The sequence below is a fragment of the Rosa chinensis genome, chromosome 7 (genome assembly GCF_002994745.2).
Source record: "Rosa chinensis cultivar Old Blush chromosome 7, RchiOBHm-V2, whole genome shotgun sequence".
Taxonomy (NCBI): domain Eukaryota; kingdom Viridiplantae; phylum Streptophyta; class Magnoliopsida; order Rosales; family Rosaceae; genus Rosa; species Rosa chinensis.
This window is the reverse complement of record NC_037094.1, coordinates 2,215,541-2,230,318: the sequence shown is the minus strand read 5'-3', so window position 1 is coordinate 2,230,318 and position 14,778 is coordinate 2,215,541. Positions and strand designations below refer to the sequence as shown.

General features: G+C 38.5%; 2 protein-coding genes across 3 annotated transcripts; both read left to right on the top strand.

Annotated features, from left to right (window-relative positions):
• The first annotated feature begins 276 nt into the window (after positions 1-276).
• Positions 277-3,727, top strand: LOC112179219 (HIPL1 protein). 2 transcript variants are annotated; one of them, XM_024317569.2, is made up of 7 exons: positions 277-767; positions 905-1,062; positions 1,150-1,950; positions 2,041-2,257; positions 2,369-2,547; positions 2,734-2,975; positions 3,079-3,727. In XM_024317569.2, exons 1-7 carry the CDS (start codon positions 677-679, stop codon positions 3,479-3,481), a joined length of 2,091 nt encoding a protein of 696 aa, XP_024173337.1. In that variant the 5' UTR covers positions 277-676; the 3' UTR covers positions 3,482-3,727. The 2 variants fall into 2 exon arrangements, with proteins under 2 accessions (XP_024173337.1, XP_040367159.1); XM_040511225.1 differs by having other exon boundaries at positions 278-450.
• Positions 3,728-7,283: 3,556 nt separating this feature from the next.
• LOC112177153 (DDT domain-containing protein DDR4) lies at positions 7,284-13,402 on the top strand. Its single transcript, XM_024315373.2, has 12 exons — positions 7,284-7,871; positions 7,979-8,089; positions 9,449-9,535; positions 9,627-9,664; positions 9,750-9,831; positions 10,035-10,141; positions 10,313-10,469; positions 11,220-11,312; positions 11,482-11,605; positions 11,700-11,742; positions 11,820-12,017; positions 12,124-13,402. The coding sequence occupies exons 1-12, from the start codon at positions 7,458-7,460 to the stop codon at positions 12,887-12,889; spliced, it is 2,220 nt and encodes a 739-aa protein (XP_024171141.1). The 5' UTR covers positions 7,284-7,457; the 3' UTR covers positions 12,890-13,402.
• The last annotated feature ends 1,376 nt before the right edge of the window (positions 13,403-14,778 follow it).

Genomic DNA, 14,778 nt, shown 5'->3' with positions numbered 1-14,778 from the left:
CCGAAATTCATGTTAGGGTTGCACATGAGTTAAATCGGCTCTCCAAAGTACTTGTATCCGAAAAAAAATCACGTTTCACCCAAAAAAAAGAAACAAGTTGTAAAGAAGGGCAAATGGGTAATCAATGTGTCCACGAGACACTTTAAACCAGCAAAGATCTAGATAACTCTATCCAAGTTGGTTTCCTAATAAGTAAGTGGGTTCTTTCACAGTTTCACAACCACCCCCATTAAGCTAGATATAAAACTCTAGCAAAGTCAAAGGTCTTGTCAAGTTGATAATGGTGCTTCCCCTGTCTTTATTAAGCTATGGTCATTGATAAGTATAAATCCATGGAGTTGAAAAACACGAAAACATTGTCAAAGGCTTGGGAAAGAGAGAGGGAGAGGGACAGAAAAGTGAAAACAAATAGTTTCAATGAATCATTCTGGAAGTTGAATTAAAATAGAGGCAAGAGAGATTTGAAAATCAAGTTCCTTCTGGAAGCTGAATATTAAAACTTTGATCTGCACATGATGGAGAAAGGCATATACTGGTTGAGGATAGAGTTGTTGAAACTGGCAGAATGTTTATAGTTTTCACAACCCCTTTGCACTCCTCTTGTCAATCCACAACTGTTTCTAGTTGACTCTATAGATGTTGTAGAGAAACATTTCTCTCTCTCAATTTTGGTGAAATGGGTGCTGTTCATGCAATTGGGCTCTTGCTTTGTTCCTTGGTGTTGCTTTTTGATTCTTCAATTTCACACCCTCTATGCATTGATTCAAGTAGGTTTTTGTTCTCTTATTTCTTTTGCTGATTTAGTATACAAAGTTTGCTTCTTTATCTGATTTAATATTCAAAGTTTGCTACTTTATGTTTGATTCTATGAATAAACTGAACTCAAATGATTTAATTGATGCAGGAGCACCTTCTAATCTGAGCAGCCCACTCAAGTTTTGTTCTTACAATGGAACTACTTGCTGCAACTCCACTGAAGATTCACAGATACAGAAGCAATTCCTGTCCATGAACATCTCTAGTTCTGCTTGTGCTTCTCTCTTGAAACCAGTACTTTGTGCTGTAAGTCTTTGTCTCTGTCTTATTACAGCTTAACCAGCATAAGTTGAAAACATGAATTTCTTATTTGTTTTCTGCAATTGTTTTTAGAGGTGTGATCCATTTGCTGCTGAGCTATTCACAGTTGATTCTGTGCCTAGGCCAGTTCCTATACTATGCAACTCAACTATTTCAGCAAATTCATCCCAGTCTTTAATCCAAGTAACAAGTGACTTTTGCTCTAACTTATGGGACACATGTCAAAATGTGTCCATGTCCAACTCCCCATTTGCTCCTTCATTACAAGGCCGAGCTGGAATACCTGTGAATTCCACTGTTAGTGAGCTAACCCAATTCTGGCAATCGAAAGCCGATTTCTGCAATGCATTTGGTGGAGTTTCTAGTGAGGACTCGGTGTGTTTTGCTGGTGAGCCTGTCAAACTGAATGACACTGGAACTCCTATCCCCCCACATGGTTTGTGCCTCGAGAAAATCGGTAATGGATCTTATCTCAACATGGTTGCTCATCCTGATGGTTCAAACCGTGCATTTTTCTCTAGTCAAGAGGGTAAGGTTTGGTTGGCAACTATACCGGAAGAAGGGTCAGGAGAGGCAATGGGGCTTGATGAGTCCAGTCCCTTTGTGGATTTAACTGATCAAGTTCATTTTGATACGGCGTTTGGCATGATGGGTATGGCTTTTCATCCCAATTTTGCACAAAATGGGAGGTTCTATGCTTCATTTAACTGTGACAAGGAGAAGTGGCCAGGATGTACAGGAAGATGTTCATGTAATTCAGATGTCAACTGTGATCCTTCAAAGCTTGGTTCTGATAATGGTGCTCAACCATGCCAGTACCAAACTGTTATAGCAGAATACACTGCTAATGGTACCGCGTCACAACCTTCCTTGGTACACCCTCTGTACACATTGAAAGCAATTTGTATTGTTGTTGTTACTTTAACTCGACAATTACTAATGTATCTTGATGTTGTATTCCAGGCTACAAGTGCTAAACCATCAGAAGTTAGAAGGATATTTACTATGGGCCTCCCTTTCACAGGTCATCATGCAGGACAGATACTCTTTGGACCGGAGGACGGGTATTTATACTTCATGATGGGAGATGGTGGAGGCACAGGTGATCCCTACAACTTCTCTCAAAACAAGAAATCATTGCTTGGAAAGATTATGAGGCTCGACGTTGATAATGTAGTAAGTGAGTATCAGCTTTAAATATTAGTGTTTTGTTGGTGAATTTTCTGTTTCCTAATTTTCTTTCAAAGCTCAAGCTAGTTTTGTTTTTCTTAACATTGTAGTCTATTCACAGGTGCTTCAGAAATTGATAAACTTGGTCTATGGGGAAACTACTCTACCCCAAAAGACAATCCAGTAAGTGAAGATCCAGAACTGAGGCCGGAAATATGGGCCACAGGGCTAAGAAATCCTTGGCGCTGCAGTTTTGATTCAGAAGAGCCTTCATATTTTATATGTGCAGATGTTGGACAGGTATAAGATAATATATACATCATCTGCAAGTTTCTTATGAGCTGTTTTTTTCTTATTCAGCTGATCTAAGCTGGTCTATTATAAGATCCCAACTCCTCAATTATCTCATGACAAAGCCAATGTGGTTGCATATTTTTCGAATGAGGTTACTTATTTCTCTGTTACTGAATTGTTTATCCAATACAGGATCTGTATGAAGAGGTGGATGTTATCACCAAGGGTGGAAACTATGGCTGGAATGTTTATGAAGGACCCTATCCTTTCACTCTTCCAAACTCATCTAGTAAAAACACATCCACAAAACTCACAAACCCAATTTTTCCAATAATGGGGTACAACCATTCTGAGGTAAACAAGAAAGAAGGTTCAGCATCTATTACTGGGGGATATATCTATCGCTCCAAAACTGATCCATGCATGTATGGAAGGTAAGCTAATCACTCCTCACTTTGAATGCGCAACATATATGCTCTAATGTAGCCACATTCTCCAAAACTATTGATCCTGATTGGTACTGTTTAATTTTTTTAGGTATGTATATGGAGATCTGTATGCTGGTGCCGTATGGGCTGGCAGTGAAGACCCAGAAAACAGTGGCAACTTTAGCACAAGCAAAATCCCCTTCAGCTGCGGACGTGACTCTCCCATACCTTGTACCTCTGTCCCTGGGAGCAGTCTTCCGGCTCTGGGCTACATTTACTCATTCGGGGAGGACAACCGCAAAGATATCTTTGTCCTGTCGAGCTCTGGTGTTTATAGAGTTGTTCGTCCTAGTCGCTGTAATTACACTTGCTCCAAGGAAAATGTTACTTCTGTTGCAACCCCAGGTCCTTCTGCTTCACCTAATGATGCTTGCTGGATAAGTAAGCCATCTAAGAGCACAGTGCTCCTAGTCTCTTCTCTGGTACTTCTGCTTCTGCTCAGTTTTGTCTAGTATAAATTGCAACAATATCTTGTGTGATTATTTTACCATAACAGCTTTTCTTTGTAATTATTTGTTTTGAGAGTACTGATCATAAGAGGGATATACATGATTGCATCATCATAGAAAGCTAGCTACTTTGCTCAAAGTTTCTTGATCCAATAAAGTTGACCCACTATTGATCCGTTGTATCAAAGTAGTTGTATCCAAATGTTGTAATCAAACAAAGTTACGGTACTGCGAAATTTTCAGATATTATTCATTATAGTGAGGAAAATAAAATCACTAATAAAACTACAGTACAGAGAATATCCTACTTCATTACAGAATACTTTATGACCCTGCATTGGTTAGTGACAGTTATTATAAGGTAGTTCTGGTCGCCTCCTAAGAAGATTAAGGTTTTCCACAGAAGTTACCGTCTGTAACGGCCTACTCCTCACAGGCCTGATATCAGTGCTGACATTTTCAATTCTCTTGTTCTCCAGATCATACCAAAACAATTCCGCAACTCTTGCGAAAAGAATCTTCTTACCACACTTTGAAAAGATCAAAGGATTGCAACCCCAATTTCTTTTATAATAACAAAGCTTGGTCCAAGATTTGGTAACTCCATATTCCTTCAAAATCCAAGTCTCCCGGAGGGAATCAGTGTCGAAACAAAAGCATAAGAACCCTGCCATTACATGCAAATCCAAGTAGTTGATACTCAAATGCTCACTGTTATAACAAGCTGGGGCAGAAAACCAGTGGTATTCTTCACTTGCCAGATCAAGGGATAGAACTATCATTGGTCCTCCACCTTTATCACCTAATCTCATCAACCAATGTAAGGAACTAGCCAGACAAACCCCATTTGAGGCAAGTATATAATCTTTATTAAGATGAGAAGGCAAATCTTGGACCCTTTTCCATGAGTGCAATTTTAGACTATAAACCTGCACTTCCGAGCTTGTAACAACACCACTCGGATCCTTAAACTGTCCCATTTTCACAAACTTATAGTCATCATTGACTGAATCATACCCGAAGCCATAAAAGGTCTTGCTCTGCGTCCACTTATTGAAGGCTGACAAAGGAATCCTCTTAAACTTGTGGATTGTCGGATTCCACAAACCAAAGTCTTCATTTTCCATAGATTCGTAAATGCAAAGCAAACCATTGCTGCAGCCCAAGATCTTATTTCTTTTCTCAACCTGCTTTGACTGCTGCTTGATTAACACAAGTCTTCCCTTTGTGCCATTGTCGAACAAGGTCATTGTAAAAAACTCATCAAGCTGAGATGGTAGAATTAAAAAGGTCGGATCCAAAGAGTTGCGCTTGATGGAGAGCTGGCGATGCAGCTTGGCCCATTCTGGGTCTTGGATGGCTGCATTCCATGCTTTGGAAACACACATGAGTCGTATCAAATCCTTGGTCGAAAGCCTTGCAAGTATGTCAAAGATTAGCTCTTGTGGGATAGTGTGTGACATGCCGAATTCATTTGCATCGAAATCAGCAAGGTGACTCAATGTTGCAGCTTGTCTCATTTCCTCTTCTGTGGGTTCAAAATCATCACAATCTGGAGTAAAGCTGAAACCCAAATGAATGAGGGAGTCCACCTCACATAAAGTTGAATGTAAGGTCTTGATGATATGCTTCCCTCCCCGTTCATCGTCGACCACAACTTGAAACGTGGTGATACAGAGTTTCTGTTCACGATCAGCTCTATGTTTTTTGAACCGATTTTGGACAAGACAAAAATCCAAGTTTCCCAAGTGAACCAAATATCCTTGTCTAGTTTCTGTAAACTTATAACGACCTGTTTGCACCAGAAAGGCCTTGTTGATATGCAAGCCTTCCAAATCGGGTTGAGGGCTTATATAAAATGTAACATCACCTTCCTGATCTAAATCCCACCAAAAGTTGTATGCAACAACACTATTACTTGAAATCTTAAAGGTATAGATAGTGTCACCTACAACCACAGCCCTCCCACTGAACCGATGATCACCAGAAGCAGGCAGCCACAGTTGGACTTCATGCCATTGTTTTCTGGTGACATCAAAAGCCATGAAGGAGTCGTCGCCAAGTGAGAACAGAATAAAGCCATAACAAACTGCATAGCCTAGTATCTTCCTTGGCCTGGCCGGACAAGGAGGGAGCGACTCCCAACAATTAGTGGCAGGATCATATCGCTCAAAGGCCGGAGTTGGGATCTCCGGCCAGCAATGTGGGTTGGTAGCAAGATGATAAAGCTTGCCATAGGCGGAAACAACAGTTGCATAAGGCTTATGAGCTTGAGGTGAAGAGTTAAATGGGACCAATGACTTTGTCTCCGTGTCGAAGACATATGCATAGGGCGGTTTTGAGGTACTCCGAGTAGTTTTGTTTGGGAACAAGTATAGTTTGGAGCGGCTGAAAAACCTGGCAGTTCCCAAGTGTGAATGCTCTGGTAACCTTGCTGCCACAGGCTCAAGTAGCAGAACCCTACGACGCCTAGAACTCCTCCTCTTACGACGGTTGCTACATTCTCCACCGCCGCCTATGACTTGTCCTCCTGGTTGGATTTTCACCTCATACAGCGAGCTATATGAGCTGTGACCAGAATGCGCCATCACAAATAAAGACTTGGCTTTCCCTTCTTCCATGGCTTTTTGAGAGAATGAAGCAATTAGGTCAAAACCATACAGTTTAGAGTTTAGGGTTTCGGAGCAGGATGCAGTCTGCCCTTTATATATCGGATGACTTCTTGATGTATAAAGGAAGACAGAGTCCTGTTCCCCAACTCAATTAATTGCTGAGTCAGTTCTGCTCAGTTGCTATTGAATTTAAATTCAACTGCTATTCATTTGAGTCTCTATCTTTGGATTTAAATCTAATGATAATTCAAAAAAAAAAAAACACAACTAAGTAAACAATTATCCGAGTATATGAACATGATAATATATATCTGTAAATATTCATTTGCTATATATTTACCGGGTCAAAAGATCAACTATGTAGGTTAACTTGGAGAGTTGGAGTCTAGTCTTTAAGTCAACTCAAATTTGACCAATTTTAGAGTTTATTTAAAAGTCAAATCTGTTCTCACATTCGTCTAGCTAATTACGTAATTAGTGCCGATTGTTTTCATATTTTACCATAATTGTGGTACTTGGGATATCTTTTTGATGACCGCTATCAGCTATCATAATCAACAATACAATTATAAATCTTACGGTTATGAGCCCATAATATGTAATTTTTGCGGTAACTAACTTGCTTAGTGTACTAATTCGACAGTCAACATATCTATGATAGATTGTGTCATTGCCAATAAAACCTTCATCATTCTCCTCCGATTTCATTATTCTTCAAGAAAAAATAATTAATCAGAAGTAAAACAGATAATAATAAAATTCATGTAGATAAAAGGTAAACAACTCCAATTACTTGGTGGGAATATCTTATGCAAAAGCGGTTTTTTCAAGTGATACGTCAGACCCTCCAATCAAAATGTTTCTTTTCAAAATCTTATACTCATGATAACTCATTACTGGTCGAAGAAATATAAAAAAGCACACAATATTTAAAAAGCTTACACACGTGGGGAGACGTGACTGGATGGTCGAACAAACTCAATGATCCGACCGCCGCATTGAAGATCTCCTCCGATTGTCCAATTACTTTAAAAGAAAAAAAGAAAAAAGAAAAAAAAAAAGAAGTGAAAGTCCGAAAAGAAAATAACCTTTTATTAATATTAATTATTAATATTAGTGAAAAATAATAAACCCTCTTGTGTGAATGGAGCTTTTGGTCCTCCTCCTCCTCCTCCCCCTCTGTTGTTGTGCCCTTCTTTTGTTTCTTCACTGTGAAAAAAAAGGAAAAAGAAAAAGAAGGAAAAAAAAAAACAAAAAACAAAAAAAAAATTAACAGAAACCCTCAAAATGCAAAGCCATGGCAGCGACTCTGATCCTCTTCTCCATGTAGCAATCCTCTAAACCCTCCCGATCTCCCCTTAAAAGCCATGTCTCTCGAGTCTTCTCCTCCGATCCCGTCCAACCGATCCTCGCCGGAACCCCAGCAACCACCACAACCCCCTCAAAACGACGACGTCGCGGCCACGACGACAACGACAACAGCCCCGGCCCCCACGCCGCCGCTGTCCCGCAGCAACCGCCCCTCCCGCTCTTGCACCCTACGCGCCGCGGCTAGGTTGCAGCAGCAGCAGCAGTACCAGCACGCCGAGCCGAGGAAGCCGAAGGCGGCGAGGAAGGAGCAGCCGCCGCAGCAGGAGAACGACGAGTCGTCGTCGCCGCAGCAATGCGGGAGCGCCAGCAAGATCGTGACGTCGCTGGTGGACCCGCCCTCGCAGTCGCAATTGCCGCGGTGGACGCTCCGGTCCATGTGGGAATTGGCCTCCGTGCTCAATTTTCTACATGTGAGGTCTTCTGAAAGCTTTGATTTTTTTTTGTTTTTGGGGATTGTTAGGGTTTTTGTGGTGGTTGCTGTGTTTTAGGGCTTATGCATTGTTTGAATGTGTTTCAGGCTTTTCGGCCGCTGTTGAATATACACGCCGAGTTCTCGGCTGAGGAATTGGAGACTGCTTTGATCACACCCAATGATAGCTTGAGTGACGTTCACATTCCCTTGTTGAAGGTTGGTACTTAGCTGCTGAGTTTTGAGCTATCAAGTTTGCATTTTTAGTTTAATTTCGTCGAAACTTGTTTTGGGTGAGGACAAATTGAAGCTTGTTTGTCCCGGAAGTTAACAAATTGTATACATAAGCTTTTAAGTTTTCTGTTCCTAAGTTCAGAAGCATTTTGTCAGAGATTGACATTGGCTAGGTAGTCTACCGAAGTTGTTCTAGTTGGTTCTTTATGGAATTCATGTTCTGGAGAATTCTGTCTTTAATGGCTTTACTACTTGAGTGCTTGTTTTTTGGAAACACCATTCGAAGTCATAGTAATAGGACGTAAAAGAAGAGTTTGCAGGTTTCTATTAGGCACTTGCAAATACAAGTTATAGATGGTGGGTAAACGTCTGCCAATATGTTAGTGCAAGGGCCCCTATGAGATCATAATATGCAAGAATCAAGGCTTTTAATCTTTTTGGTGGCTGCTGAGGCATGATTTTGGTTGGAATCTTGTTTAAATTTTTGTACAAGACCTGTTTTATGACAAAGACTTGTTTCTGTAGCCAATTCAATAGCTAAGAAACTTGGTTAGACAAGTCAAATTAAGTTAATCAAACTGTAACATAACTAATTGGCTTGATTGTATGAGTCTTTTTCTGCTTCGCCCCTATTCTTTGAGACTATTCTGTGTTAATGCTGTCCTCTTATTCTCTTTGCTTCTTATACATAAAGAATTATATACTGATAGAATATCTTGGGGAGTGAAATCCACACTCCCTCCACATTCCCTCTTTCATACACTGATAAAATATCTTTTATATGTTTTTATTGAAGTAGCAGACACTAGATGTTTAACTCAAACAGCACCGGTAGTTTTACCTAAAATTTTAGTACAGGAAAAACAGTGCTACTTAGTTGAGGAAAAAGAAAGCTTCTTTGTGACACGTATCATTACCCATTATCTTTGTCACATGTTGCTGTGGGATAAGAAGTACAAGATATACAAGATTATAAGTTTTCAATACATTGAATCCCTTGGCCAGAGGATATTTGTTCTTTCTTCATGCTATCTTTGTTTCCCTTTTACGATTCCAAAATCTCAATATTCTGAAACATTAAGCCTTTTCCAGTTCTACATTAGTGTGTGTGTGTGTGTGTTTTATTTTTATATTATTTTGGTGATACTCCTGCTATGTGTTTTATTTTTATATTATTTTGGTGATACTCCTGCTAATTAAGTTGAAAGGGTCTCCCTGTTTCAATTTTAATCTGACGTGACTGTATGCATTCCTATGCTGCTGGAACATTTTGTTTTGTTGATATTGGATAAAGTGCAACAGCTACTGGCTTAGCCTATAACTTTTAACTGATTTTTTTTATAGGCGATTCCCCCTGTGACAAGAATGGCACTTACACGTGATACTTGGATAACTGTTTTATGCAGAAAGTTGAGAGACTGGTGGCATTGGGTAAGTTTACTCTGTGCCATACTCTGGCTGGAGTAGGTGTTTTGTGGTTTTGTAGAAGCAGAGAAACTAACTTGGATTTGGCTAATTGCAGGTTGCAGATGGAGATCTACCTATTGTTGCTTCACATGGGTGAGCAATTATTCGTACTTGTTTACTTTTAACATGACTGTGTGTATCTGTTTGTGATTATAACATGTCACATCATGTTTGATAGGGCGGAGATTGAAGTATATAAAACACTTGATCCCGGTGTCCGTGTGGTCATTTTGAAAGCACTTTGTGATATTCGTGTTGAGGTATTATTTAAGGACAATCTAACATCTTAGCAAGTCTTTAGCGGCCTCATCCCCCGCCTTTGAAAATTGATTCTTAGGATTCATGAATTGCAAATCATATTCTTGGGGCTGGAAAACTGATTTGGTATCAGTTATCTCTTGAATGATTGATTTATGCTTCTGTTATTTCACTAAAAGGATTATATCTGAATGATGTTTTGCAGCAAGAGGATATCCGGAACTATATTGACAATTCACTGAAACATGGTGTCCAGATTTCCACATTTCGTAAAGAACGCCTTGGGGGTGATTCACATGGAATCTCTTACTGGTAATATAATCAAATATATTACCAAATTTCTTAAGGAAACAGTCTCGATTAATTTTATAGTTTACCTTTATTTGTCGGAAATATCTTAAAAAAAAAAAGATTGGTGGAAGGGTTTTGGTCTTAGTCAATTTTTGCTCGAGTAGTAACCACACCATGTTTGTTGTTCTGTAGGTATGAAGATGATCCAATTATTGGTTATCGGTTATATCGGGAGATAAGGAAGACTGAGGTGAAGAAAGTAAGAGCAAAGGGTTCCCATGTCCTTCCTAGTACAACATACCAGTGGGAAACAGTTGCAACCAATTTTGATGAATTTCAAGATGTTGGAGTAAGTTATTAACATGTTATTTCCTTGCAAAATTTTAAGATTGAATGTTCAAGTCATTTTTCATACTTTTACAAATCCTAGAATCTGGGAACCTCTGATTGGCAACCATTGACACATTGGTTTTGGTTGAGGTGATTTTGAGTGATGTAATGTTGTTGTGGGATCAACATTAGTATTTATAAGCCCCATTTTGTGTGTGAGGAAACTAGTATTGGAAACTGCGTCTAAAATTTGAACTTGTAGAATGTGATGTACTTTGAAAACCGTGAATCTAACTTCTATTTCCAAAATCTTTTCATCTCGTCTGTTTCTGCTGGGTGTGACATTCAGAGCTGTCCGTTTTATATGATTGGCCTTTTAAGAGATAGGTTGCATTACCACATTAAACCTCTGCGATTTTCCTTGATATGTAAAAAGAAAGCAAGCTTTGGATTTATAGATATAGTACATTTCAAGGTGATATGGAATTATTTATTTTACTGCAAATTGTTTGATATTAAAGACTGAATCTAAGACACTTCATGTATAGACTAATTTGAGGAGACATGGTATATATTACTATCCTAGTTTCTAAATCTTTTGGGATTTCAAATTCCTGTTAATTCATTTCTACAGATCATAAAATGTTATGTTCTTTAGGTTATTGCTCATCTGTCCATATAGTTAATGGAACTCATAATGAGATTAAAGTTATAATAACCCTCTTTGATGATTCTGTTGGTGTTCCTCATTTGAAATGCGTTGTCACAGGAAAAACTTTTCTCCAGTATCAATAGAACAGAGGCTGCTGTAGGAAAAAAGTTGAAAGGTGACATGCTTTTAGAGATTGAGAAGGTTCACAAGGTAAGTAGTGATTCTTGGCTGATTGCTCTTTGCTTTCTTGGGTTGAATTTTTTGTACATGGTTCTAGGATTCTTTCAAATAGATCTAAAGGGGTTACACTTATGTTGGTTGTTCTGTAGCAAGAACTTCATCTCATAAACTTCCATCATTTAATTTGCTGCATGTACAGAGGAAAGAGAAGTTGCTGAAGAAGCAACACAGACAAGCTCTGCTCCTTGATAATTATGTGTCTGTGGATGGGCTTGGTCCAGGGCGCTCTCTTCGTGACAGAAAACCTGTCACATACACTTTTGGTAAGTGAAACAAACTTGACCTGTTTGTTATTGTTTTCCCAATTGAAAAGCTCAATCAAACTAAACACTCTTAATGTTCTTTTTATCTTTGCAGATGATTATGACCGGTCAATCAATGAGGCCATCAAGATAACCAAGTATGGAATCACCTGGATCTCGTTGTTTTCTCTTCCAATCTAATGTACTTTGGAGTACTAATTATCTTTCTGTGCAGAACGAAACAGCCATCCCCTGAGCCTTTACAGAAACGAGATGTTATGAAACATGAAGCTTCTAGCAATGGTAAATGGAGTGGTACTTCAAATTCCCATGAGCATGTGGGATTTAGCCCTCTGTCTCCTAAATCACCTGATTACGAAGACGAAGAAGATGATGTTGAGGAAGATGACAAATCTGAACAAATGGATAGAAGGTGCACAATTTTCTTTTTTATTTCATTTTATTTTTGGTAAAAGTTCAGTTTCAGTGTTGATGCCTTGAGTTTCATTTATATACTAATTTTTACGCATTACTTGTAGCAATCGGCGAAGACAGAGGCCCCAACGGTATTCTGCAAAAGAATTTGTTGAAGCAGTTTCAGATAATGATGCAGACTTTGACAGTGATGATGAAATAGTTGGTGAAGCTATTTATGATGAAGAATACTTAAAGAAACGTAAGGAGAGGAGAAAGTTTTCTAGTAGCTCTGAAGGAGATGAGGAGTATCGTTGGGAGGAAGAAAATCCAGAAGAGGAGGAAGAGGAGGAAGAAGATTCTGCTAGTGCCAGTGAGGAAAGTGATGAACCTCGAAAGTTTAAGAAACTGCGCGGTCGTCCTAAGGAATTGCCAGGACGTACTAGGAGGGAAGCTAAATTGAGGTCGGTTGATGAGCTCCAGTCAGGTCTAAGACGCAGTAAGAGGGCCACCAGAAATCGTATTGATTATCGGCAGTATGAGTTTTCAGATTCAGATACAGAGCCTATGAAACCTGAGAAGTCAAATGCATCAGATCGACACTCTGATGCAACTGAGAATGGTGACTATTCAATGGAAAGTCAAGATTCAGATGTTAATGATGGTCACCATGAAATGGAAGTTGGTCAGGCTGATCAGGCTGTTGAAAATTACCCAGAAACAGTAGAAAAAGAGGAAAACCAGCCACCTGAAAAATCAAATAGCCCAGGGGAAAATGAAGTTGGAGGTGTACAGAAAAGACGTTTCCTTGACCTAAACGAACTTGCCCCTGGTTCAGGTTTTGACGATGGTCCAAATACGATAATGAAAGATGATGCGGATGATTTGTGAGCGAAAGCTTCCTCCTATGCTAGACAACAAGCCCGGTATTGCAAGGAAGCCTGTACTATTGTAAAATTTATAAATTTTGTGCTTAGTCCTAGGAGAAAGTTTCAGCTGGAGTTCTCCGAGGCAGAATCTAAGCAACAACCTTGGTGCATGATTTGCAGCAGGGGAGCAACATGATGCGGAGAGTTATGTAGATTAGTTAGTCATTTTTTAGTGTCTCAGCATTCAAAGAAACCTACAGCAGATGAATGGAGAGTTGGGAGTTGTTTAGTTGATCCAATCAATGTACCATAATCCTCAACTAATATGTAACTTAAAAACTTGGCTTTCGATGTTCAAAGTTGAAGCCTCTTGTAGTATTATCTCTCAGGATCGTGGATCCCATGGTAATGATCAGCATGAGTCTTAGCATGTTGGGTTGGTTGGGTTGTAATGGAACCATCCTCCCTGAAAAGGTAACTCCATTTTCTCTTGTATTAAGATTGGCTTACTTAATCGTCCTTTCATTTAGCTATAGATTTGTGTAGCTTTTGCTCGGCAACCCAGTATATTACCAGCACTGTTGTTTTACTGTTCAGTTTTATTTAGTACTGTTATACACTGAAAATGCTCAATAAAACGCTGCACGTTCTGCTGGGATGTATGGTGATCAGCAGTGTTTCAGGTTGAAATGGGGTGTTTAGCTACACAAATAAAATACGAATAGCACCATACCAAATGTTCCCGGCAAGGCAAGTGGGGTTACCTTCTGGTCAAGTCAGGGAGGCTAACATACCCACGCAGGCGAGGCAGGCTAAAGGCTAGAACATGAGAGATGGATGTTATTTAACCCTATGGAAATAAATCTTTTATTCTTTGAGAAATTTTAAATACACCCCCTTCATTATATTTTTGTCTTATTTTTTTATCAAACTTTCATCTATGCCCCTCTTCATTAAATAAACAGATGAAAAAAAAACTTTAAAAAAAATTAGGTCGGCCAATTTTATTTAAAAAATTCTTTTTTTTGTAATTATTTTATTTATTGTGGAATTAATTGCTAACTAATTCCGGCACATATCAATATGGTAATTCCTAATTACCTTTCTTCTTTCTCACATCAATGAGGTTTGGTTATAAGATTGAAGAGAGTTTCTATTGAGACCTCTTAATCTACCCACTAGACCTCTCTCATTTTTTAATTATTCAATGACATATGTATCCTTATACAAAAAGACTGTTAAAGACAACAAACTAATAAGGAAAATATCTTTTTCCTCTGAAAAAATTTATAATAATGGAAACACATTTACAATACTTTGATTATTCATTTCCATCTTAGTTCCCATTTCATATTTCTCATTTTCTTTGTTTATAAAAGCTTTTGAAAAAGAAAAAATCAAGAGAAAATGCATTCAAAATTATTTGGCGAATTATATAAAAATAAAACTATGATGCAAGAGAGAGAAAAATTAGACAAAGGTCTTTCTCTTGAAGATCATGGAACGGGGGATAGAGAACCCTCATATAAACAAACCAAATAAGTTAGCTCAGTGGTTAGAGCACACACTACCTATGTACGAAGTCATGGGTTCGAGTTACCATGAGGGCATGACTGAAACCCTTTGATTTTTTTTTTTTTTTAAAGTTTGTAAAGCGCCATATAAGACAAAAATAAATATTAAAAAAAACAGAGCATGAACAAATTTAATATTGTAACCTATCTAAATTCCAGCACGCAACTATAAACCATAAAAACTAAGCTTTGAAAATCCATAATTAAGCATGAAATAGTAGGGTTGAAAAACCCCAGATAAATTTATGTTAATTAGTTACACTATCTTTTTTCAATAATTATCTCAGATTTTTTTTTTAACAATATCAAGTTTAATTTGTGGTAAATAAATAATTAT